Genomic DNA, 26619 nt, shown 5'->3' with positions numbered 1-26619 from the left:
TACGGATTGCCTCTTATCGGCTCGTCGTCCCCTGATGCCATAATTTGTACATCTCAATTGTCAGTAGATACCTCATTTGTTTAAGCAAGTCAGCCATTTCAACTATGTTTTTTCAAAAGGCAGTAAAAGAGGCTGAATGACCTGTTTCGCTGCCAGACAGGGCTCTCCTGATAGCTAGGTTTAGCAGTGCTTAAAAGAAAGCTCTTCTTTTGGGACAGCTTTATCTAGGCCCTAACAGTTTGGGCACCATTTGGCACTGTTATAGTGCAATTCATGTATTGTTTAGTGTTGTGTTGTGGCTTTGCTGGCATGAATCTAAAACATTTTTTTTTTTTACCCACTAAGATGAACATGCTAGAATCGCCACTGATGATTTGAGATCAACAATGTGAATTGTGACAGTTATTGCCAGGGCAGGCTACTCAAAACCCTAACTAATTTTGATTAGTGAGATATTAAAGCATAACGCTGTTTCATCGTGATAAACTGATCTTGCTCAATTGCTCACCCGCAAATAGGCTATAGTGGCCCAGCAATAGAGCATCACCCCCTCTCCCCTGCAGTCTCTGGAGCAGAGCGAAACACCAGCTCAGTCAGAAATTATACTTGGGAACGCAACATTAGCAAGCAAGATGGCGCTCTCGCTGTCAGCACACCGACATCTCCCGCTCTGTGCTCGCGCTATTAGTGCAACAGCTATGAGAAGCTGGTATTACTTAAAGGAGAATGCGTGATTGATTCCTAGTCGAGCCATTGTTGTTGATATCATCATCAAAGGACATCGCATTCGGACGAGTTAATCTATAAATGGGATGATAAACTAGATCTGTCCGCGGTTTGCTGCAGCAGCAGAGACCACAGGGAATAGCATCAATTGAAATACTGTGCGGTATCCGGTAACCGCACTCACTGTGGCGGTGGCACTTTGCAGCGACAATCTCTGCACATTTTCCACAATTGGACGGCAATAGGAAAACGGTAAATTGCACTGGAGAGGCTGATTCATTATGTCAACATCTGCTTCTAAAGGGGGGGCATTCTGTCAACATCTGCTTCTAAATCCGATTGTTATTTTATGCCTGGCAAAATATGGAGGAGCGCTTTGAAACGCAAAGAACGGGTTTGATTGGGCAAAAAAATGCAGCTTTTCTCTCTACCATTTCTTTGATTAGAAGCTACCTGCAATAGTGTCTCTGCAACACCAGTAACTCCCCCATGGCGAGGAAGATGTTGGCGATTCTGCTGATGGTCATCATGTCTTCATCATTCTTCGTCCCCGGGTTTGCCCTCAGTTCCCATTTCAATTTAGGTGAGTTCTAACTGAAATGCCGACATTCCATTGCTTGATGGAATTAGAATACCAAGTGTCTTTGTAAGTAATGTTTGTCTAGCTCAGAAAGATAATCGTGTCATCATGTTTATTACATTTACCACTGTCAGGTCCACAAATGCATGCATTAGTAGGCTAGATACATTGGAGCTGTTCAGACTGACAGTCATTTGTGTGCATGTGTGTGTGAGAGAGAACCTTCCCTTGCACCTGTGGGTGAACCTACATAGTAGGATTGGCCATTCAACTGTGACAGTAGCCTAATATCTCATAGTATTCATCTTTTAACCTTCTGCAAAGTACTGGCTGGCCTGGGCACTCCTAAAAGCCAGTGATTTATCCCGTTCAACTCTTAGACTACCCTGCTAGGTTAAAGCATTAGAGGTAGGAGATGAAGGTGGAAGGTAAGGTAGCCTACAGAGGGATTTTCTGGAAGAGGCATATTGGAGGATGTACTGTCTGTAGATCCAGTCAGATCAGAAAGAGGAAAATCAGGAGTTTAAAAGAATGAATGAAGGACAACACCGTAGATTGCACTCTTATACTGATTCACCTGTAAGTGTGTTTTAGTTCAAGAAAGTCTCACCACCCAGAACCAAATCATCTTGAATCTTGAAGCTGTCACGAGAGACAGGTGAATGCTTGGTACCAGTAGGACTGTCGACAGGTTTATTTTCTCAAGGAAGGAAGTGCCATTGTTGGTATGGCTCCAGTGCGTTTCTTCCCATAACTAGATACGGTAAAGGGGTCAATGGAATGCATACTCGGATTTAAAGGGAAGGTTCACCAATTTGGAATGTTATATTGTTTTTGTTCATATCTGAGTAATGTTCTATCAATTCCCTGGGTCATTTCATGTTTTCATGTGTATCTGAGTTATTGGCGTTCAAGCAGACAGCCATCTGGCTGGTATTACGTAGCACTGTGATAAAGTCTCTGTCACTACACTGGAAGTTAATAGGAATACGAATTTAAGATCTCGAAAAAGTCTTTTATACATGTCAGATTTCAATACTGGCCAATGTCATAACTCGGGAGGATGTCTTCTCTCGATTGAGCCGTTGATCATATTTTTGCGATATTCCTACCTCGAGAAATGTGCAATTTAACGGAGGTTCAAGCACATTTTTCCTATTTGTCAGCCTCTTTATTCCAGGGTGCATTGTATGGTGCCGTTGCCAGAGATATTATAGAAAGGAGATAGGAATCCAATGAATGAAGGAACGTCTAACGCCCCACCCAGCAGACTGTCGACCAATCGTATTCACGCGGTCATGCCGCATCACATGGTTGCTAAGCAAATCATCATGCAATCCCTTCTCAAAGTCAGTGTATGTGTCAAAACGTGCCTATTTTCCTCGAAAGTACATAATGTCACGATTCAAAAGCTATACGATATTACAGATGGCAAGTTAATTATCTCACATCTCTGAAAATATTTGTAATGTTGTATTTCTTGTTGACCAAATTTGTGCTAATGTTGGGTTTTCGAGCTAGTGCCCAATAGACCCCCATTCACTGAAGGAGAGCTTCTTGTCCAAGAATCGCCCAGAATGCACCGCCCAGCCCATTGATATAGCATGGGCAATGTTTCCCATCTCCTCAAAAGTATATCTGCAGTTGTGAATGTCAGACTCCACTCTGTGAGGCACATTGATCTGCAGGTTGAACAGGGTGAGATTGTAGACTCCTAAATTGATAGTGCAGTTTGTTTGGGCGATTTTAGTCAGAAGTTTACATACACTTTAGCCAAATACATTTAAACTCAGTTTTTCACAATTCCTGACATTTAATCCTAGTAAAAATTCCCTGTCTTAGGTCAGTTAGGATCACTACATTATTTTAAGAATGTGAAATGTCAGAATAATAGTAGAGAATGATTTATTTCAGCTTTTTTTTTCTTTCATCACATTCCCAGTGGGTCAGAAGTTTACATACACTCAATTAGTATTTAGTAGCATTGTTTAACTTGGGTCAAACGTTTCGGGGAGCCTTCCAGAAAATGAATACAATAAGTTGGGTGAATTTTGGCCCATTCCTCCTGACAGAGCTGGTGTAACTGAGTCAGGTTTGTAGGCCTCCTTGCTCGCACACGCTTTGTCAGTTCTGCCCACGAATTTTCTATAGGATTGAGGTCAGGGCTTTGTGATGGCCACTCCAATACCTTGACTTTGTTGTCCTTAAGCCATTTTGCCACAACTTTGGAAGTATGCTTGGGGTCATTGTCCATTTGGAAGACCCATTTGCGACCAAGCTTTAACTTCCTGACTGATGTCTTGAGATGTTGCTTCAATATTTCCACATAATTTTCCTGCCTCATGATGCCATCTATTTTGTGAAGTGCACCAGTCCCTCCTGCAGCAAAGCACCCCCACAACATGATGCTGCCACCCCCGTGCTTCACGGTTGGCATGGTGTTCTTTGGCTTGCAAGCATCCCATTTTACATTTACATTTTTTCCTCCAAACATAACAATGGTTATTTTGGTCAGTTCTATTTTTGTTTCATCAGACCAGAGGACATTTCTCCAAAAAGTACGATCTTTGTCCGCATGTGCAGTTGCAAACGGTACTCTGGCTTTTTTTTATGGCGGTTTTGGAGCAGTGGCTTCTTCCTTGCTGAGCGGCCTTACAGGTTATGTCGATATAAGACTCTTTTTACTGTTGATATAGATACTTTTGTACCTGTTTCCTCCAGCATCTTCACAAGGTCTTTTGCTGTTGTTCTGGGATTGATTTGCACTTTTCACTCCAAAGTACGTTCATCTCTAGGAGACAGAACGTGTCTCCTTCCTAAGCGGTATGATGGGTGCGTGGTCCCATGGTGTTTATACTTGCGTACTATTGTTTGTACAGATGGACGTGGTACCTTCAGGCGTTTGGAAATTGCTCCCAAGGATGAAGCAGACTTGTGGAGGTTTACAATTTGTTTTAGTGAGGTCTTGGCTGAGTTATTTTGATTTTCCCATGATGTCAAGCAAAGAGGCACTGAGTTTGAAGGTAGGCCTTGAACTACATACACAGATACCCCTCCAATTGACTCAAATGATGTCAATTAGCCTATCAGAAGCTTCTAAAGCCATTATATCATTTTCTGGAATTTTCCAAGCTGTTTAAAGGCACAGTAAACGTCTAACCCACTGGAATTGTGATAGAGTGAATTATAAGTGAAATAATCAGTCTGTTAACAATTATTGGAAAAATGACTTGTGTCATGCACAAAGTAGATGTCCTAACAGACTTGCCAAAATTATAGTTTGTTAACAAGAAATTTGTGGAGTGGTTGAAAAATTAGTTTTAATGACTCCAACCTAAGTGTATGTAACCTTCCTACTTCAACTGTAGCTACTTTACATGCTGATATTGTCTTTGGTATTATTGTGTGTAGCTTTGTTTGCTTGCTACCTACCTAGCTAGCTAGTCAGCCAGCCAGCCCATAGAGAGAGCATTGCATTGTGGATTTTGTAGTCGACTTGAGCTGCAACAGATTTCCACAACAATTTTTTTTATAAGGGAAAAGTTAAAACATTTATTCTTAAAAATATTATTCTCACCTATTAGTGTTATTTAACATTGTAAATTAAAGGAATGATTGGTCTTGGTTAGATTTTTTCAACTCGGAGTATGGATCGATCAAACTCGACCAAAACAATGGGGTTGCCATGGAAACACGTGTGGGAAAGGGCTGCTGGGGAAAGATCACACATTTCCTCATTGCCCCCCAGCATAATTAGCCTACATTTAGGCTATTGGTTATATGTGTATTTCACACTATGTTGGGGTAGAACTCTGAGTATTATTCTAGTATGGATGTCAACCCCAACACATGTTCATGTCATTGTCACCAATCAACTGCATTACAGTTAAAAATAACTTTGACTACCACAACCAATTTCTGTATGCAGACTGAAGTAAACACATTGTGGGCCTGTTGCAACACATAAATCATGACGGATTTGACAAATATTCACTTTGTTAGATCAGATTTGTTGAGCCTTCTCAAGAAACCTTGCTTCCTCTTGGAGCTCACAATTCCAAGTGGCTGTGGCTTTGTTGATGACATGTGAATTAATTTGGTCCATGGATGTTCAGCTGTGGACAATAATGTTAGCAGGAGGTGCTAGTTAGCCTGTTCTGCCATTATTTGTCTTGTTGCCTGTCTGATGTGCAGTATACAGTTCTGTGGTTTTCCTGAGGGATTTAATTTCAATAGCTCACAAAGTACAGTAGCCTATATTGGCCATCTTTCTCTGGAGATCTGAAAATAAATGACAATAAGTGAAAATAAGTTTCAGTTGTTTTGGACAGTACATTATTTCATTCTCTCCTCCTCCATATGCAGTTATGAATTGCGGAACTCTCTATTTCACTATCTTAGTGTGTTTATTGAATTGTGTAAATCCCCAGGCTCGTTCAGCCCCTTCCCTTCCTCCCTCGTCTGGTACTGGCAGAGGGCTAATGAAAGATTGATGTGCTCCATTCTCTAGCCCTCCAAATCAAATCAAAGTTTTTTTGTCACGTGCGCCAAATGCAGCAGGTGTAGACCTTACAGTGAAATGCTTACTTACAGGCCCTTACCAACGGTGCCATTTTTAAGTAAAAAATAGGTATTAGGTGAACAATAGATAAGTAAAGAAATAAAAAACAACAGTAAAAAGACAGTGAAAAATAACAGTAGCGAGGCTGTATACAGTAGCGAGGCAATAACAGTAGCGAGGCTATATACAGGCACCGGATAGTCGGGCTAATTGAGGTAGTATGTACATGTAGGTATGGTTAAAGTGACTGCATATATGATAAACAGAGATTAGCAGTAGCGTAAAAGAGGGGTTGGCGGGTGGTGGGTGGCTGGGACACAATGCAGATAGTCCATGTAGCCAATGTGCGGGGGCACCGGTTAGTCTGGCCAATTGAGGTAGTATGTACATGAATGTATAGTTACATTTACATTACATTTAAGTCATTTAGCAGACGCTCTTATCCAGAGCGACTTACAAATTGGTGCATTCACCTTATGATATCCAGTGGAACAACCACTTTACAATAGTGCATCTAAATCTTTTAAGGGGGGTTAGAAGGATTACTTTATCCTATCCTAGGTATTCCTTAAAGAGGTGGGGTTTCAGGTGTCTCCGGAAGGTGGTGATTGACTTTATTAGTTAAAGTGACTATGCATATATGATAAACAGAGAGTAGCAGCAGCGTAAAGAGGGGTTGGGCGGGGCGGGATAATGCAAATAGTCTTTGATTACCTGTTCAGGAGTCTTATGGCTTGGGGGTAATAGCTGTTGAGAAGCCTTTTGGTCCTAGACTTGGCGCACCGGTACCGCTTGCCATGCGGTAGTAGAGAGAACAGTCTATGACTGGGGTGGCTGGGGTCTTTGAATATTTTTAGGGCCTTCCTCTGACACCGCCTGGTGTAGAGGTCCTAGATGGCAGGCATCTTAGCCCCAGTGATGTACTGGGCCGTACGCACTACCCTCTGTAGTGCCTTGCGGTCGGAGGCTGAGCAGTTGCCGTACCAGGCAGTGTTGCAACCAGTCAGGATGCTCTTGATGTTGCAGCTGTAGAGACTTTTGAGGATCTGAGGACCCATGCCAAATCTTTTTAGTTTCCTGAGGGGGAATAGGCTTTGTCGTGCACTCTTCACGACTGTCTTGGTGTGTTTGGACCATTATAGTTTGTTGGACCATTCTAGTGATGTGGACACCAAGGAACGTGAACCTGCTCCATAATAACCCCGTTGATGAGAATGGGGGCGTGCTCGGTCCTCCTTTTCTTGTAGTCCACAATCTTCTCCTTTGTCTTGATTACGTTGAGGGATAGGTTGTTATTCTGGCACCACCCGGCCAGGTCTCTGACCTCCTCCCTATAGGCTGTCTCGTCGTTGTCGGTGATCAGGCCTACCACTGTTGTCTGCAAAATTAATGATGGTGTTGGAGTCGTGCCTGGCCATGCAGTTGTGGGTGAACAGGGAGTACAGGAGTGGACTGAGCACGCAGCCCTGAGGGGCTCCAGTGTTGAGGATCAGCGTGGCGGATGTGTCGTCAGGAAGTCCAGGATCCAGGTGCAGAGGGAGGTGTTTAGTCCCAGGATCCTTAGCTTAGTGATGAGCATTGTGGGCACTATGGTGTTGAACGCTGAGCTGTAGTCAATGAATAGCATTCTCACATCGGTGTTCCTTTTGTGCAGGTGGGAACGGGCAGTGTGGAGTGCAATAGAGATTGCATCATCTGTGGATCTGTTTGGGCTGTATGCAAATTAGAGTGGGTCTAGTGTTTCTGTGATAACGTGTTAATGTGAGCCATGAGCAGCCTTTCAAAGCACTTCATGGCTACGGACGTGAGCGCTACGTGTCTGGTCAGCACATGCCCGGAGCACACGTCCTGGTAATCCGTCTGACCCCACGGCCTTGTGAATGTTGACCTTGTGAATGTTGACCTGTAAAGGTGTTACTCACGTCGGCTACGGAGAGCGTGATCACACAGTTTTCCGGAACAGCTGATTCTTTCATGCATGCCTCAGTTTTGCTTGCCTCAAAGCGAGCATAGAAGTGATATAGCTTGTCTGGTAGGCTCGTGTCACTGCGCAGCTCGTGGCTGTGCTTCCCTTTTTAGTCTATAATAGTTTGCAAGCCCTGCCATATAAGACGAGCGTCGGAGCCGGTGTAGTACGATTCAATCTTAGCCCTGTATTGGCGCTTTGCCTGTTTGATGGTTTGTCGGAGGGCATAGCAGGATTTCTTACAAGCTTCAGGGTTAGAGTCCCGCACCTTAAACGGTAGCTCTACCCTTTAGCTCAGTGCAAATGTTGCCTGTAATCCATGGCTTCTGGTTGGGGTATGTACATACAGTCACTGTGGGGATGATGTCCTCGATGCACTTATTGATGAAGCCAGTGACTGATGTGGTGTACTCCTCAATGCCATCCGAAGAATCCCGGAACATGTTCCGGTCTGTGCTAGCAAAACAGTCCTGTAGTTTAGCATCTGCTTCGTCTGACCACTTTTTTATAGACCGAGTCACTGGTGCTTCCTGTTTTTTATTTTTGCTTGTAAACAGGAATCAGGAGGATAGAATTGTGGTCAGATTTACCAAATGGAGGGAGAGCTTTGTACACGTCTCTGTGTGTGGAATACAGGTGATCTCGATTTTTTTCCCCCCTCTGGTTGTGCATTTAACATGTTAATAGAAATTAGGTTAAACTGATTTAAGGTTCCCTGCATTAAAGTCCCTGGCTACTAGGAGCGCCGCCTCTGGGTGAGCGGTTTCCTGTTTGCTTATTTCCTTGTACAGCTGACTGAGTGCGGTCTTAGTGCCAGCATCCGTCTGTGGTGGTAAATAAACAGCCACGAAAAGTATAGATGAAAACTCTCTTGGCAAATAGTGTGGTCTACAGCTTATCATAAGATACTCTACTTCAGGCGAGCAAAGTCTAGAGACTTCCGTAGATTTTGTGCACCAGCTGTTTACAAATATGCACAGACCTCCCCCCTTGTCTTACGGTGTGTGCTGTTCTATCTAGCCGGTGCAGCGTATATCCCGGTAGCTGAATATCCATGTCATCATTCAGCCACGATTCCGTGAAATAATATATGTTACAGTTTGTGATGTCCCATTGGTAGGATATTCGTAATCGCACCTCGTCTAATTTATTGTCCAATGATTGTACGTTGGCAAGTAATACTGACGTTAAAGGTATATTTCCCACTCGCCATCGGCGGATCCTTACGAGGCGCCCCGCTCTGTGTCCTCTGTACCTGCGTCTCTTTCTCGTGCCAATGACGGGGATGTTGGCCTTGTCTGGTGTCTGAAGTATATCCTGTGCATCCTGCTTGTTGAAGAAAAAATCTTTGTCTATTCCGAGTTGAGGGATTGCTGTCCTGATATCCAGAAGCTCTTTTTTGCTGTAAGATACGGTGGCAGAAACATTATGTACAAAATAAGTTACAAATAATGCAAAAAAACCCACATAATAGCACATTTGGTTAGGCGCCCGTAAAACTGCTGCCATTTCTTCCGCCGCCATTTTTCATTCTCTGCCTCTTCAATTCTTTTGTCATCACTAGTAATGTCTTGTGGGTAAAATTACTTCCATAGTTATTTTTCCACTTCAATTAATTTCCTTATTTTACGTTAAGAAAAAAAAGGGGGGGAAATAAACTGATAATGTCACCTTGTGGAGTTACATGATTTATTTAACTAGGCAAGTCAGTTAAGAACAAATTCTTATTTACAATGACTGCCTACCCCGGTCAAATGCAGACGACGCTGGCCCAATTGTGCGCCGCCCTATGGGACTCCCAATCACGGCCGGATATGATTCAGCCTGGATTCGAACCAGGGACTGTAGTGATGCATCTTGCACTGAGATGCAGTGCCTTCGATCGCTGCGCCACTCGGGAGCCCTAATGATGGGAACATATTCACCATATAGTGGACTGCTTTAGACCAGAGCTGCCATATGGACGTGTCTGTGATGCCATACTGCAGAAAGGATTGCCTCTTTGAGTCTGCGAGATGTAGTGTATGTGAAACATAAGCTTCTAATGTTGTAAAGATCAAAATCTTTATTGTCTAATAATGAATCAGGTCATCTGAGAGAAAGAGAGCGAGGGAGGGGTGGACAGGGATGAAGAGAGGGAAAGAGAAGGCTGGAGAGAGATTCAGGGGATAGAGGAAAAGGTTTTTATTTATTTTATTTAACTAGGCAAATCAAATAAACATGTTGGATGAATGTAAGTAGTCTATTTACAGGTCAGTATCAAACCAAGCCAACTGATTGCTGTCGCCTGGGGGCAGCCCATCGATCAGGTCTTGGGCATGTGTTACCTGATTTCAATACAGCACATTTCTATATGTTCAATGTTTAGGTAACTGTTTGTCATGGGAAAAAATATCTTATGGCAAAAAACAGCAGCAAAAACAGACTCAGTCGATTTTAACGGCAGCGTAGATCTTCCGTATGAACATGTATGCTGCGTAAAAGCCGATTGACCCTGTAAGGAGCCAGAAGGACAGGACCAAAGTACAACAGGGAAGGGATAAACTCCACAATGTCCAGCTTGTTGACATAGTAGAAAATGGCATAACAAGGGGGTCAGTCTTTTATAGAGCCTGTCAAACAGGAGATGTCTCTGAAGGAAAGACGGATATCATGTTGTGGCCTTTAAAGAGTTTTATGTAGATAAGAGAAAGCAGACTCACACCAAAGCCTAGACGTGGTTTACCAAATGTCCATTTGAGTACTATTGATAACTCACCAGCTCTTTCATGCGGTACATCTTCTAGATGTATTCTTTTATTTACACACAATAACAAATTCTTATTTTCAATGACAACCTAGGAACAGTGGGTTAACTGCCTTTTTCAGGGACAGAATGACAGATTTTTACCATGTCAGCTCGGGGCTTTGATCTTGCAACCTTTCGGCTACTAGTCCAACACTCTAACCACTAGGCTACCTACCTCCCGCCCCAAGATAGATTGAGGGAGGGATAGATAGATTGAGGGAAGGAGGAAAGAGAGGGAAGGAAAGTTAGACGGCGGGATGGAAGAGAGGGAAAGAGACAGATTGAGGTAGAGAGACAGGGAAAGAGAGAGATGGAGAGAGATTGAGGGGGAAAGAGGGAAAGAGAAGTAGAGGAGGGGAGAATAGAAATATAAGAAGGGATAAAAGGGAAAGAGAGATGGAGGGAGAGAGTCAGAACATTTCCTAGCTTGGTGCTGGGGAGGGTTGTGATGACATCATGCTATGAGCGAGCAGCAGGAAGCAGAGGTTGATGGGGGTTTTACTGGCAGTGTTGGCAGGCGTCCCAGGCTATCCTCCAGGTTATCCATTTCACATTTCTCAGCATCCGATCGGCTATCAGCAGCACAGTAGCACAGAACACTGCAGCCACCCAGCATGGAGGATAGACAGCAGGGTGTTTAAGCTGGTCCTTACCCCCGCTGGACACCTCTCTCAGGGCAGGCAGCAGCTGAGGCACCTGGGGCCCCACAGGGACAGAGACAGGAGGTGGTCTAGGTAAGATGTGTTGGATGGAGATGGGAGGGATGGGGTTGGGATGGTGGAAAGGGGGTAGGGATGAGGTGGGGTTGGGATGGTGGAAATGGGGTAGGGATGAGGTGGATATGGGATGGTGGAAAGGGGTTAGGGATGAGGTGGGGATGGGATGGTGGAGATGGTAATGATTGGGATTGGATAAAAGGGTGAGCGCCTGTTCTCTTGCCATTAACGCAACAATAGACAAATCTTAGTAGGCCTATAGGTGGAGGAGAAGCAGCCCTGGCAGGGTGTGGTGTTGTTTTGGTTATGTGCGCTGGGGCTTTGACTGACTGTAACCCAGTTTGTTATGAAGGACTGGAGAAGAGAGGAGTCACCGGTCAGGGGTGGGGGAGGAGAGGAGTCACTGGACAGGGGTGGGGGAGGAGAGGAGTCACCGGACAGGGGTGGGGGAGGAGAGGAGTCACCGGACAGGGGTGGGGGAGGAGAGGAGGAGAGGAATCACTGGACAGGGGTGGGGGAGGACAGGAGTCACCGGACAGGGGTGGGGGAGGAGAGGAGTCACCGGACAGGGGTGGGGGAGGAGAGGAGTCACTAGACAGTGGTGGGGGAGGAGAGGAGTCACTGGACAGGGGTGGGGGAGGAGAGGAGTCACTGGACAGGGGTGGGGGAGGAGAGGAGTCACCGGACAGGGGTGGGGGAGGAGAGGAGTCACCGGACGGGTGGGGGAGGAGAGGAGTCACCGGACAGGGGTGGGGGAGGAGAGGAGTCACCGGACAGGGGTGGGGGAGGAGAGGAGGATAGTAGAGGAGGAGAGGAGTCACCGGACGGGTGGGGGAGGAGAGGGGTCTCTCGACAGGGTTGGGGAGGCGAGGAGCAGTGACATTGGACTCTGGTAAACAAACTGTGCTAGCTACTGTCTATATTGATGTCGTAATTGTTTGACTGGAAGAGAAAGGACATCGTATGTATTACAGTAATGGCATAGCATTGACAAGCTTTTCATAATATTGCAGTAAGTGTACTGCGGGTTTATGTTGTTTATATGGATATTGGTCTAAAACTAAATTTGGATGTGTGCCATAGTATAATACAGCAACATTTTTTTGTTGTGTTTTTCCCTATGTTCTATTGAGTGAGACCATCACAGATTTCACTCTATATGCTTCCCTTGGGCTGTTCAACTATTCTTTGTTGAGTATCTCATTTGGTTTTCTATTTTTTTATGCATATTCCAAAACTGAAGAACTTAGTGTTCTGTAAGCCCAAAGTCTCTTTCTGTTCAACAGCCAAAGTGTTTTAGGTGAGGTTGCTGCAGTAATGCTACATATTGCGAATGTCCTGAGCGCTCTGTGTGTGCGTGCGTGCGTGCGAGTATAACAGAGGCGTGGAATAGTAAGTTGGAGAGTAATAAATTCTGATAGCAGGAAAAGCGTTCCATTTCATATTCATGTTCTAGGTGAAGAAAACAGATTTCAGTCATAATAGGCAAAAACTAGGCAAGTCAGTTAAGAACAAATTCTTATTTACAATGACAGACTACCCCGGCCAAACCCTAACTCAAACAACGTTGGGCCAATTATGCGCCGCCCTGGGACTCCCAATCACAGCCATTTGTGATACAGCGTGGAATTGAACCAGGGTCTGTAGTGACGCCTCTAGCACTGAGATGCAGTGCCTTAGACCGCTGCGCCACTCGGGAGCCCCTAAATGTTAATGTTACTCCATTAGATTCACATTGTTAGCTGATACACACTACCTCAACAGTAGCCAGAGGCTAATTCAACAAGCACAAAGTGTACAGAAAAAAACACAGCTCTATGGAGAAGGAAAGGAGAGAGGCAGACAGGCACCTTTCCTTTGATTCTGGCTAATAGCTTGATACATCATGAAGAAAGAAACCCAGTGATTTGATCATTTGCTTTGTCTTTTATATGTGTCTGAAACGGTGGACTGCTTGGTCACTGCTTGAAAACCCGAATCAGCCTGGTATTTGTTGTATTATGGGGAAATATTATCAATGTTTAGGATCTCACAGAGGCAGATTTGCAATGGGAATAGGCTATTTTTAAGGGGCTTTTAGAGAGGGATTAGGGAAAACATTGTGCGCTTGTTTTTCAGTCGAGACGAACAGAGAGATAGAGAGGGCAGTGTGTTATTTTGCCATTTGGCTCTCTGAGGTATTAACACAGCCCAGAGACCAGGGGCATGTTCAGTTTAGAGGAAAGGTTTTAAAACGGAATGAAACAGGAAGGCACTTCCTGAACTTATCCAATAATAAGTGACAGTCAAATAACTAGGAACATTTTAGATTTGAAGCTGGGTCTGAGACTTGAGGTCATGGGATTCAGAGTAGAGTCAGAAAGTGATAAAAAAAATCCATCCTGCAGTCAATTTGGTGCCGGTACTTCACTCCCTAATGTAGAGAGCACCAGACGAGTAGGAGGAAGAGCAGGAGGAAGAGGAGAAGGAGGAGGAAGAGGAGGAGGGATCCCATGCCATCTCCAGGCAGCTCTTAGACAGTTGACACACCCAGTGACAGCCTATAATGGAGTCACTGTGACAGATAGCTAAAGCTAGCTCCCACAGGCACAACTAGTACTCTGCTAGGCTGGGTCGTGTTTAGTAGGACGCCATTTTCAGGTTTCTGCTAAAACCACTACTACAGTGGAGTTAGATTTGTTTACCTCAACTGGCTGTTTGTTTTATCACACTCATCTCCTCATTGATTGTGTCTGTTCAAAGGATTTAGCCTCACAGTAGCAGTGGCAGTACTGTTGATACCACTAGCACAACAGTCACGGTGGCAGTACTGTTGATAGCACTAGCACAACAGTCACGGTGGCAGTACTGTTGATAGCACTAGCACAACAGTCACGGTGGCTGTACTGTTGATAGCACTAGCACAACAGTCACGGTGGCAGTACTGTTGATAGCGCTAGCACAACAGTCACGGTGGCAGTACTGTTGATAGCACTAGCACAACAGTCACGGTGGCAGTACTGTTGATAGCACTAGCACAACAGTCACGGTGGCAGTACTGTTGATAGCACTAGCACAACAGTCACGGTGGCAGTACTGTTGATAGCACTAGCACAACAGTCACGGTGGCTGTACTGTTGATAGCACTAGCACAACAGTCACGGTGGCAGTACTGTTGATAGCACTAGCACAACAGTCACGGTGGCTGTACTGTTGATAGCACTAGCACAACAGTCACGGTGGCAGTACTGTTGACAGCACTAGCACAACAGTCACTGTGGCAGTACTGTTGATAGCACTAGCACAACAGTCACGGTGGCAGTACTGTTTAGAGCACCACAGTAGTACAGTAGCTTAGGACCGACTCCTCATACCACTGGTACCCTTGAGGCATGGTTTATTACAACACTGGTGCCTCCCTGTCCTGTAGAATATGATGGATGATAGAGGGATGTGGAACCTAGGTCCGATCCTTCCGAAGGACGCTTATCTGTGTTTTCACAGCATTACAGAGCATGTCAACAATTCACCCGTGTTGAACTGTTGTGTTGTTGTTGAGCCCCTGGAGCTTGTCTTTCAGTTTCCCTAGCAAACACTGCTGGTCACACTGATGATCCTCTGTAGCTCATCTTGCAATGCCAGGATAGTGGGTTTGATTCCCGGGACCACCCATATGTAAAATGTGTGTGTGTGTGTGTGTGTGTGTGTGTGTGGCAGGGCTGACAAGAAGGGCTGCTCAATGCTGTATTCCACCTGTGTTGGCATTTCAGCACCATGGACAGCAGCATGCAGTACAAACAGCTAAGGAGCTGTTAATGGAGAGTCATTTAAACTGCTGTTTCAATAGATTTCATTGGAGAATGTTTAAGAATACATTTTCTTGCTGATATGCTCCATTTCCTCTATAAACAAAAGAACAGAGACAGTAGAAGATGAAGAAAGACTTACTACAGTATAATGTCAGTATAATGTCGGCATAATGTCAGCATAATGTCAGCATAATGTCTGTATAATGTCAGTATAATGTCAGCATAATGTCAGCATAATGTCAGCATAATGTCAGTATAATGTCAGTATAATGTCAGCATAATGTCAGCATAATGTCAGTATAATGTCAGTATAATGTCAGCATAATGTCAGCATAATGTCAGCATAATGTCAGCATAATGTCAGCATAATGTCAGTAAAATGTCAGCATAATGTCAGCATAATGTCAGCATAATGTCAGCATAATGTCAGTATAATTGTCACGTCCTGACCAGTAAGGGGTCATTTTGTTATTATAGTATGGTCAGGACGTGGCAGGGGTGTGTTTGATTTATGTGTCTTGGGTTTTTGGGTAATGTTCTATGTTGTCTATTTCTATGTTTGAATGTCTATTTAGTCTATTTCTATGTTCAGGTTTGGTTTGGCCTTCAATTGGAAGCAGCTGTTCTTCGTTGCTTCTAATTGGAGGCCATATTTAAGTAGGGGGTTTTTGTCACTGTGTTTGTGGGTAGTTATTTTCTGAATAGCTGGTAAGCCTTATAGAACTGTTTCGTTGTTGTTTGTTATTTTTGTTAAGTGTTCACGTTTATCCAAATGAAAAAGGAAGATGAGCACAATACCCTCTGCGCCTTGGTCCACTTTTTACGACGTATATGACAATAATGTCTGTATAATGTCAGCATAATGTCTGTATAATGCCAGCATAATGTCAGTATAATGCCAGCATAATGTCAGTATGATGTCAGCATAATGTCAGCATAATGTCAGCATAATGTCAGTATAATGTCAGTGTAATGTCAGTATAATGTCAGTATAATGTCAGTGTAATGTCAGTATAATGTCAGTATGATGTCAGCATAATGTCAGTATAATGTCAGTGTAATGTCAGTATAATGTCAGTATGATGTCAGCATAATGCCAGTATAATGCCAGCATAATGCCAGTATAATGTCAGTATGATGTCAGTTTAATGTCTGTATAATGCCTTTATAATGCCAGGTTAATGCCTGCATAATGTCTGCTTCACAATTGCTTTCACACAGTGCATTGAACCTCCTTCTGTATAAAACAATTGGGACTTCTCAGATGAAACACAATACATAAATGCAGCCCAGCCATTAACGAGACATTGGCTGCATCCTAAATGGCACCCTATTCCCTACATAGTGCAGTATTTTTTTTACCATGGCCTATAGGGTTCTGGTCAATAATAGTGCACTACGTACTAGAGAATAGGGTGCCATTTGGGATGCAACCCTTGATTCACAGCGGACTCACTCCAGTGTCTCACAGACAGAGAGGTAGAATGGACTTCCAGTCTGTTATGATGTAATCTCTGTTTGCAGCTGACCATTAGAGCCTGATAAACTGTATCTCACTGGGCAAAACAGTACAGAATATTACTAATATCACAAGATCAGATTGTTGCTCTATTAGTGCCAACAGACATGGCAGCTATGCTTCTAGCTCCTAAGATTTTTTTTTTTTTTGCAGTATATTGGATTTTTTTTTGGGGGGGGCACACGGGTAGTTTGGCTGGGCGAGGAGTGAGCCCCAGGCCAAATCCCCGTACCTTTCCTGGGCAACCAGTGAATGGACAGGTCCCGTGCTTCGGGGTAATGGGTACTGTGGCGAGGCCAAGTACTTTTAGGCCGGTACGCGCAATACCAGCACCCCGCATTTGCCAGGGGGAAGTGGGCATCCAGCCAGTAAGAGCGATGCCAGTTCTTCGCTCGAGACCGCCAGTATGCCTCTACGCTCCCCGCACTAGCCCTGAGGTGCGTGTTCCCAGGCTGATACCTCCAGTACCAGCACCACCAATCAGGCTTCCAGTGCATCAACCCAGTCCGACTGGGCCTGTTCCCGCTCCCCGCACTAGCCCTGAGGTGCGGGTTCCCAGGCTGATACCTCCAGTACCAGCACCACGCATCAGGCTTCCAGTGCGTCAACCCAGTCCGACTCGGCCTGTTCCCGCTCCCCGCACTAGCCCTGAGGTGCGTGTCCCCAGACTGGCACATCCAGTACCAGTACCACGCATCAGGCTTCCAGTGCGTCAGCCCAGCCTCGAGAGTTCGGCAATAGTGTGCAGTCCAGAGTATCCGGCAACAGTGTGCAGTCCAGAGTATCCGGCAACAGTGTGCAGTCCAGAGTATCCGGCAACAGTGTGCAGTCCAGAGTATCCGGCAACAGTGTGCAGTCCAGAGTATCCGGCAACAGTGTGCAGTCCAGAGTATCCGGCAACAGTGTGCAGTCCAGAGTATCTGGCAACGGTGTGCAGTCCAGAGTATCCGGCAACAGTGTGCAGTCCAGAGTATCCGGCAACAGTGTCTAGTCCGGAACCGAGGGAGACTGCCTGTGATCTGGAACCAAGGGAGTCTGCCTGCGACCCGGAACCGAGGGAGTCTGCCTGCGACCCGGAACCGAGGGAGTCTGCCTGCGACCCGGAACCGAGGGAGTCTGCCTGTGACCCGGAACCGAAGGGATCTGCCTGTGACCCGGAACCGAGGAGGTCTGCCTGTGACCCGGAACCAAAGGGGTCTGCCTGTGACCCGGAACCGGGTGAGTCTGCCTGCGACCCGGAACCGGGTGAGTTTGCCTATGACCCGGAACCGGGTGAGTCTGCCTATGACCCGGAACCGGGTGAGTCCATCAGCGACCCAGAACCGGGTGAGTCTGCCTATGACCCGGAACCAAAGGAGTCTATCAGCAACCCGGAACTAAGTAAGTCAGTTGACGATCCGGAACTAAAAATGATTAACTATGTATTTAATGAGTCTGCCTACAGTGTGGAAAGGAAGAGGTCTGCCTACGATCCGGAACAAGGGGAGTCTGCCTACGGCCCGAAACTAATCAAGTCTGTCTGCATTCTGGAGGACAGTAGGCCGGAGCCAGAACCACCTCCTGTATAGGTGGGTTGGGGAGGGGGGGTGTAGCACAAGTGTCGTCGGTGACGGCAGCCACCCTCCCTTCCCTCCCTTTAGTTTAGGGGGATTTAAAAAAAAAAAAAATTAAATTTTTTAAAATTATTTATGAGGTGCATCCGGGGTCTGCACCTTTAGGGGGGGGCTACTGTCACGTCCTGACCAGTATAAGGGTTATTTGTTATTGTAGTTTGGTCAGGACATGGCAGAGGGTATTTGTTTCATGTAGTGGTGCGTTTTGGTGGTGGTTTATTTAGTAGGGCGTTTGATTTATTATTTCCGGGTTTTTGGGGTTATGTTCTAGGTTTGTATTCTATGTTCTTTCTGGTTTGTTGTATGTCTATGTTTAGGTTGATGGGGGGTTGGACTCTCAATTGGAGGCAGGTGCTTTCTCGTTGCCTCTGATTGAGAGTCCTCTATATGGGTAATTGTTTGGTTTGGTGTGGTGGGAGATTGTTTCTTGTTTTGCATGTGTGAGCCTGACAAGACTGTTTTGTTGTTTGTGAGTTCTTTGTTTTTTGTTATTTTGGTGTTCACTTGATTTTAAAATAAATACAAGATGAGCATCCACATTCCTGCTGCGTTTTGGTCCTCCATTCCTGACGACAACCGTTACACCAGGATTATGACCAGGAATACGACTTTCCCGAATTGGATCCTTTGTTCGCACCCCCCAGGCCAATTAAACTTATCTCAGAGGCTGCTCCAAGACTGCACTGGTGGAGAAGAGGTATTCGGAGTGGACTTCTAGTCTGACTCAGTAGGCGGGCACACCATCTACCGTTTCCGAGTATATTACTCGCTAATGTTCAGTCTCTGGATAATAAAGTAGACAAGCTCAGGGCGAGGATCTCCTTCCAGAGAGACATCAGGGACTGTGACATACTCTGTTTCACGGAATCATGGCTCTCTCCAGATATAATGTCCCCGTCCATAGAGCCAGCTGGCTTCTCAGTACAACACGCAGACAGGAATAAAGAACTCTCCGGGAAGAAGAAGGGTGGTGGTGTATGTTTCATGATGAACCACCCATGGTGTGATTGTGATAACTCAAGTCCTTTTGTTCACCCGACCTAGAATACCTCACAATCAAATGCCGACCGTATTACCTCCCAAGAGAATTCTCTGGTTATAGTCACAGCCGTGTATATTCCCCCTCAAGCCAATACCACGACGGCCCTCAAGGAACTACACTAGACTTTATGCAAACTGGAAACAACATATCCTGAGGCCGCATTTATTGGAGCTGGGGATTTTAACAAAGCAAATTTGAGGAAAATGCTACCAAAGTTGAATGTAGTACTCACACTGAGAAAACACTCGACCACTGCTATTCTCTCTTCCGGGATGCCTACAAGGCCCTCCTCTGCCCTCCCTTTGGCAAATCAGATCACAACTCCATTTTGCTCCTCCCTTCCTATAGGCAGAAACTCAAACAGGAAGTACCCTTGCTAAGGTCTATTCAAGGCTGGTCTGACCAATGGGAATCATTGCTTCAAGTTCGTTTTGATCACGTGGACTGGGATATGTTCTGGGTAGCCTCGGAGAATAACATTGATTAATACACAAACACGGTTACTGAAGTGTATAGGGGATGTTGTTCTCACTATGACTATTAAAATCTACCCAAACCAGAAACAGCGGATAGATGGCAGCATTCGCGCTAAACTGAAAGTGCGAACCACCGCATTTAACCATGGCAAGGTGACTGGGAATATGGTTGAATACAAACAGTGTAGTTATTCCATCCATAAGGCAATCAAACAGGCAAAACACCAGTACAGAGACAAAGTTGAGTCGCAATTCAACAGCTCAGACACGAGACGTATGTGGCAGGGTGTATAGACAATCACGGATTACAAACGGAAAACCAGCCACATCGCGGACACCGACGTCTTGCTGCCGGACAAGCTTAACACTTTCTTCGCCCACTTTGAGGATAACACAGTGCCATCGACTCGGCCCGCTCCAAAGGACTGTGGGCTCTCATTCTCGGTGGCCGACCTAAGACATTTAAGCGCGTTAACCCTTGCAAGGCTGCCGGCCCAGGCAGCATCCCTAGCCACGTCCTCAGAGCATGCGCGGACCAGCTGGCTGGAGTGTTTACGGACATATTCAATCTCTCCCTATCTCAGTCTGCTGTCCCCACTTGCTTCAAGATGTCCACCATTGTTCCTGTACCCAAGAAAGCAAAGGTAACTGAACTAAATGACTATCCTCTTGAAGTGATTTGAGAGGCTAGTCAAGGATCATATCACCTCTACCTTACTTCAAAATCAAATCAAATCAAATTTATTTATATAGCCCTTCGTACATCAGCTGATATCTCAAAGTGCTGTACAGAAACCCAGCCTAAAACCCCAAACAGCAAGCAATGCATGTGAAAGAAGCACGGTGGCTAGGAAAAACTCCCTAGGAAAAACTCCCTAGAAAGGCCAAAAACCTAGGAAGAAACCTAGAGAGGAACCAGGCTATGAGGGGTGGCCAGTCCTCTTCTGGCTGTGCAGGGTGGATATTATAACAGAACATGGTCAAGATGTTAAAATGTTCATAAATGACCAGCATGGTCAAATAATAATAATCATAGTAGTTGTCGAGGGTGCAACAAGCACGTCCGGTGAACAGGTCAGGGTTCCATAGCCGCAGGCAGAACAGTTGAAACTGGAGCAGCAGCACGGCCAGGTGGACTGGGGACAGCAAGGAGTCATCATACCATGTAGTCCTGAGGCATGGTCCTAGGGCTCAGGTCCTCCGAGAGAAAGACAGAAAGAGAGAAAGAGAGAATTAGAGAGAGCATATTTAAATTCACACAGGACACCGGATAAGACAAGAGAAATACTCCAGATGTAACAGACTGACCCTAGCCCCCCGACACATAAACTACTGCAGCATAAATACTGGAGGCTGAGACAGGAGGGATGAGAAGACACTGTGGCCCCATCCGATGATACCCCCGGACAGGGCCAAACAGGCAGAATATAACCTACTATAACCTATAAATACTTGACAGCCTAGACCCACTTCAATTCGCTTACCGCCCCAATAGATCTACAGATTATGGAATCGCTATTGCATTGCACACAGCCCTATCCCAAGAGGAATACCTATGTTAGAATGATCCTCAACACAGGGGCCCCACAAGGGTGCGTTCTCAGCCCCCTCCTGTAATCCCTGTTCACCCATGACTGCGTGGCCACACATGCCTCCATCATTAAGTTTGCAGATGACACAACCATAGTCGGCCTGATTACCAACAATGACGAGACAGCCTACTGGGAGGAGGTGAGGGCCCTGGCGGAGTGATGCCAGGAAAATAACCTCTCCCTCAACGTCACAAAACTGAACAGGAAAAAGCAGAGGGAGCACACCCCTATCCCCATTGACGGGACCGCAGTGGAGAAGGTGGGAAGCTTCAAGTTCTTCGGAGTGCACACGACTCACGATCTGAAATGGTCCACCCACACAGACAGTGTAGTGAAGAAGCCTCTTCAACCTCAGGAGGCTGACATTTTTTTTTTACAGATGCACAATTGAGAGTATCCTGTCGGGCTGTATCACCGCCTGGTACGGCAACTGCAATGCCCGCAACCGCAGGGCTTTCCGGAGGGTGGTGCGCTCTGTCCAACGCATCACCGGGGCAAACTGCCTGCCCACCAGGACACCTACAGCACCTGATGTCACAGGAAGGCCAAAATCCACCCGAGCCACGGCCTGTTTACCCCACTATCATCCAGTAGACGCGGTCAGTACAGGTGCATCAAAGCTGGGACCGAGATACTGAAAAACAGCCATCAGACTGTTAAATAGCCATCAATAGCCGGCTACCACCCGGTTACTCAATCTTGCACTTTCGAGGCTGCCCTATATACATAGACATGGAAACACTGGTCATTTTAATAATGGACCTCTAGTCACTTTAATAATGTTTACATACTGCTTTACTCATTTCATATGTATATTATCTGTATAATATTCTACTGTATTTTAGTCAATGCCGCTCAGATATTGCTCGTCCTAATATTTACACTACCGTTCAAAAGTTTGGGGTCATTTAGAAATGTCCTTGTTTTTGAAAGAAAAGCTATTTTTTTTGTACATTCAAATAGCATCAAATTGATCAGAACACAGATTGACAAACATGCAAAACAACGGCAAAGTCTTCTCATGCTTTGTTGATTTCAAAAAAGCCTTTGACTCAATTTGACATGAGGGTCTACTATACAAATTGATGGAAAGTGGTGTTCGGGGAAAAACATATGACATTATAACATCCATGTACGTAAACAACAAGTGTGCTGTTACAATTGGCAAAAAACACACACATTTCTTTCCACAGGGCCGTGGGGTGAGACAGGGATGCAGCTTAAGCCCCACCCTCTTTAACATATATATTAATGAATTGGCAAGGGCACTAGAACAGTCTGCAGCACCCGGTCTCACCCTACTAGAATCTGAAGTCTACTGTTTGCTGAGGATCTGGTGCTTCATTCACCAACCAAGGAGGGCCTACAGCAGCACCTAGATATTCTGCACAGATTCTGTCAGACCTGGGCCTGACGGTAAATCTCAGTAAGACAAAAATAACGGTGTTCCAAAAAAGGTCCAGTTGCCAGGACCACAAATACAAATTCCATGTAGACACCGTTGTCATAGAGCACACAAAAAACTATACATACCTCGGTCTAAACATCAGCGCCACAGGTAACTTCCACAAAGCTGTGAATGAGCTGAGAGACCAGGCAAGAAGGGCCTTCTATGCCATCAAAAGGAACATAAAATTCGACATACCAATTAGGATCTGGCAAAAAATATTTGAATCAGTTATAGAACCCATTGCCCTTTATTGTTGTGAGGTCTGGGGTCTGCTCACCAACCAAGAATTCACAAAATGGGACAAACACCAAATTGAGATTCTGCATGCAGAATTCTGCAAAAATATTCTCAGTGTAAAACACCAAATAATGCATGCAGAGCAGAATTAGTCTGATACCCGCTTATTATCAAAATCCACAAAAGAGACGTTAAATTCTGCAACCACTTAAAAGGAAGCGATTCCCAAACCTACCATAACAAAGCCATCACCTACGGAGAGATGAACCTGGAGAAGAGCCCCCTAAGCAAACTGGTCCTGGGGCTCTGTTCACAAACACAAACAGACCCCACAAAGACCCAGGACAGCAACAATTAGACCTAACCAAATCATGAGAAAATAAAAAGATAATTACTTGACAGATTGGAAAGAATTAACAAAAAAACGGAGCAAACTAGAATGCTATTTGGCCCTAAACAGAGAGTACACAGAGGCAGAATACCTGACCACCGTGACTGACCCAAACTTAAGGAAAACCTTGACTATGTTCAGACTCAGAGAGCATAGCCTTGCTATTGAGAAAAGCCACCATAGGCAGACCTGGCTCTCAAGAGAAGACAGGCTATGTGCACACTGCCCACAAAATGAGGTGGAAATTGAGCTGGACTTCCTAACCTCCTGCCAAATGTAGGACCATATTAGAGACACTAATTTTCCTCAGATTACACACATCCACAAGGAATTTGAAAACAAACCCAATTTTGATAAATTCCCATATCTACTGGGAGAAATACCACAGCAGCAAGATTTGTGACCTTTTGCCACAAGAAAAGGGCAACCAGTAAAGAACAAACACCATTGTAAATGCAACACATATTTATGTTAATTTATTTTCCTTTTTGTACTTTAACTATTTGCACATCGTTACAACACTGTATATAGACATAATATGACATTTGGAATGTCTTTTTTTTTTACTTCTGTGAGTGTAATGTTTTCTGTACATTTTTATTGTTTATTTCACTTTTGTTTATTATCTACCTCACTTGCTTTGACAATGTTAACCGAAAGTAAAAGATGCAAAAACAAAACTTAAGAATGGGAAGCATAGAAATAGCGCACATAGAACAGATCTGCTACTTCTTAGACTTGCTTTCAATGAGAATGACAGATCTATAAACACATATTTCTATGTGATTTTAGTCAGGTCACCCCCCAAAACATATTGCATCTTGAAAACCTTCAAAAACAGAAATGTGTCAAAACAGACTCCAACTACTCCAACTACTGGTAACCATGCTTAGCAACCGCTGTGCACAGCCGGGGTTTGTTGGAGTGCTCTTCTCTTCTCTTCCTGATATTCAGAATCATAGAGAGCACATCCATTAGCCCAACAACTCACACTGCTGCTTGAAACAGAACACAGCCGCACTATGGAAAGATGGAAAGATGCTTTCAGAATGTAGGAAAACACAGGGAATACCACTTGAGTGATAAAGGCATGTGATGTGCTTTTATGGTATGTGTTTGTTTGTGTGCGTGGGTGCATGTGTTCCTGCATGCATCTCTGTGTGTGTGTGTGTGTGTGTGTGTGTGTGTGGATGGATGGATGGATGGATGGATTCCATCCACAGGGAATAGGTCCACCCAGGTCTGTGTATTGAGCTGTGAATGGTTTCTCGAGTGAGGAGCTGTGATTATGTAATGAGAGAGAGAGAGAGAGAGAGAGAGAGAGAGAGCGCCATTGGGCTGATCGATGTTGTGTGGAGGGTGAGTGGGCTCAATACAGCTCACTACAGCACAGTGTAAAGTACTAGAGAATAATAATCTTCCTATTGGTGATCCTTTATAGTCCCAATCCAAATAACTAGTATAATTTGATGTCAGCCCTATAGAAAGCCTTTAGATTGCAGTTTTGTAGGGCTAGAGAAGCATTGACTGGTTTAGCCAATAAGCAGGCTTTTGCCAAGGTGTTCCTCCACCTCTCTGTTAACTGGTGTGTTCCGGACATTTTAGACGTCTTTAATTAAAGTGCTACATAATACAAAGTACTACTGTTCCATTATAGTTCCACAAATGTGGCTTTATTTTAGGATGATGAGCAAATCCAACAACTGACTGCTACAATAGTAGATCCCATCTTTGTTTCCTACTGCGATCTTTACACTCTGCATTATCTCTATGCCCAATTATCCTAAAAGCATGATACATACTAAGAGCCTGCCAGCAGTGGTACCAGCTTTCACAGGATCAGCACAAACTGGCAGCAGACATGACAAAATGTGTGTGTGTTTTCTTTGTGTGTGTGTTGGCATGGATCAACACAGGAGATTTACAGCTGAAGACAATCCTACATGGCTGTCCGTCCAATCTGTTTCCGTGGTAACCGCTGGCCCTCTCAACCCTTAGTTGGGTAAAAATAACAACTTGTGTCTAAGAGACAAAATTTAATGTGAGATATTATTCAAAAAGATTGGACAATATACACTGTTGAGAGAGATAAAAGAGGAGACAGAGACAGAGACAGGCAGGGAGATTGCCGAACGGACGGAAGATGGAGAGAGCAAATAATAGTCTGCAGCGTGGGAGTGAAAGAGGAATGAGAGAGAGGCTGAGAAAAGAAAGGAGGATGAATGGAAGGAAAAGGAGGAAATGGATGGATGGATGGAGGATAGAGATACACCATGCTGTTCCTTCGGTGGTGTGTAACAGGTGGTATCTCCTCTGCTCCACTGAGCCTCTTCTTTTCTTAGTGATTCATCCTGATATGGGAGACACAAACGGAAGAGTGTGTGTTTGCGTGTGCGACACGTGACCATGTCCTCTGCATAGTGAGTGTTTATTCTTACACACGCTGTAACAATGCCTCTCGATGGAGGGGGGTGTGTGGAATCAGGAGCAGGAGAGCAGATGGGTTCCAGGAATATCAACAGTTTATTAGGCGGTTCCGAAAGCGCAACACAGACACAAAGGAAAACCGCACAAATGTCGTATCCACTCCAGGGAGGGATCGACACACACAGGGGAGAAACCTCAACTCCGCTAGCCACAAGCAATATGCCCACGGTAAACACATACCGTACTTAAAACAACAACGTACTTAAAACAACAACGCCCGTGGTGCAGGCACGCACCCCTTACATGTACCATACAGCAAATAATCCCGCACACAGCCTAACCTGCAGCGGGGAAATATAAACCCGCCGAAATCAGAAAAACAAGACACAGGTGTGTAAAACCAGACAGAACTAAATGAAAAGGAAAATGGGATTGGTGGCAGCTAGTAGGCCGGCGACGACGACCGCCGAGCACCACCCGAACAGGGAGAGGAGCCACCTTCGGTGGAAGTCGTGACACACGCACACATACTCACACACTGTGGGAAGTAAAATGCCTTCCAGCAGGTTTCCCTGTTATGAAGAGTGGGGTATCTTATCATACAGAGTATCACTATCTCTCTCTGAGCACCAGAGAAGAACACCGTCGCCATGGGAATGCACAATGACAACAGGAAGTTAAGTGTTACAGACGGGAGGAGAGACTCCATGTCCAGGATCGAAATATTCATACAAATAACAGTCCCTA

General features: G+C 45.0%; 1 protein-coding gene across 1 annotated transcript in view; it reads left to right on the top strand.

Annotated features, from left to right (window-relative positions):
* Positions 1-589: 589 nt before the first annotated feature.
* Positions 590-26619, top strand: part of aatkb (apoptosis-associated tyrosine kinase b) — an 82676-nt gene continuing 56646 nt past the window's right edge. Inside the window, exons 1-2 of the mRNA XM_014212685.2 lie at positions 590-978; positions 1173-1309. Coding sequence (XP_014068160.1) covers positions 1216-1309 — 94 coding nt within the window. The 5' untranslated portion in view covers positions 590-978; positions 1173-1215. The remainder of the gene's footprint in view (positions 979-1172; positions 1310-26619) is intronic.

Source organism: Salmo salar, chromosome ssa01 (genome assembly GCF_905237065.1).
Source record: "Salmo salar chromosome ssa01, Ssal_v3.1, whole genome shotgun sequence".
Classification (NCBI taxonomy): domain Eukaryota; kingdom Metazoa; phylum Chordata; class Actinopteri; order Salmoniformes; family Salmonidae; genus Salmo; species Salmo salar.
The sequence above is the reverse complement of the archived record's forward strand: the minus strand, read 5'-3'. Positions and strand labels throughout refer to the sequence as shown.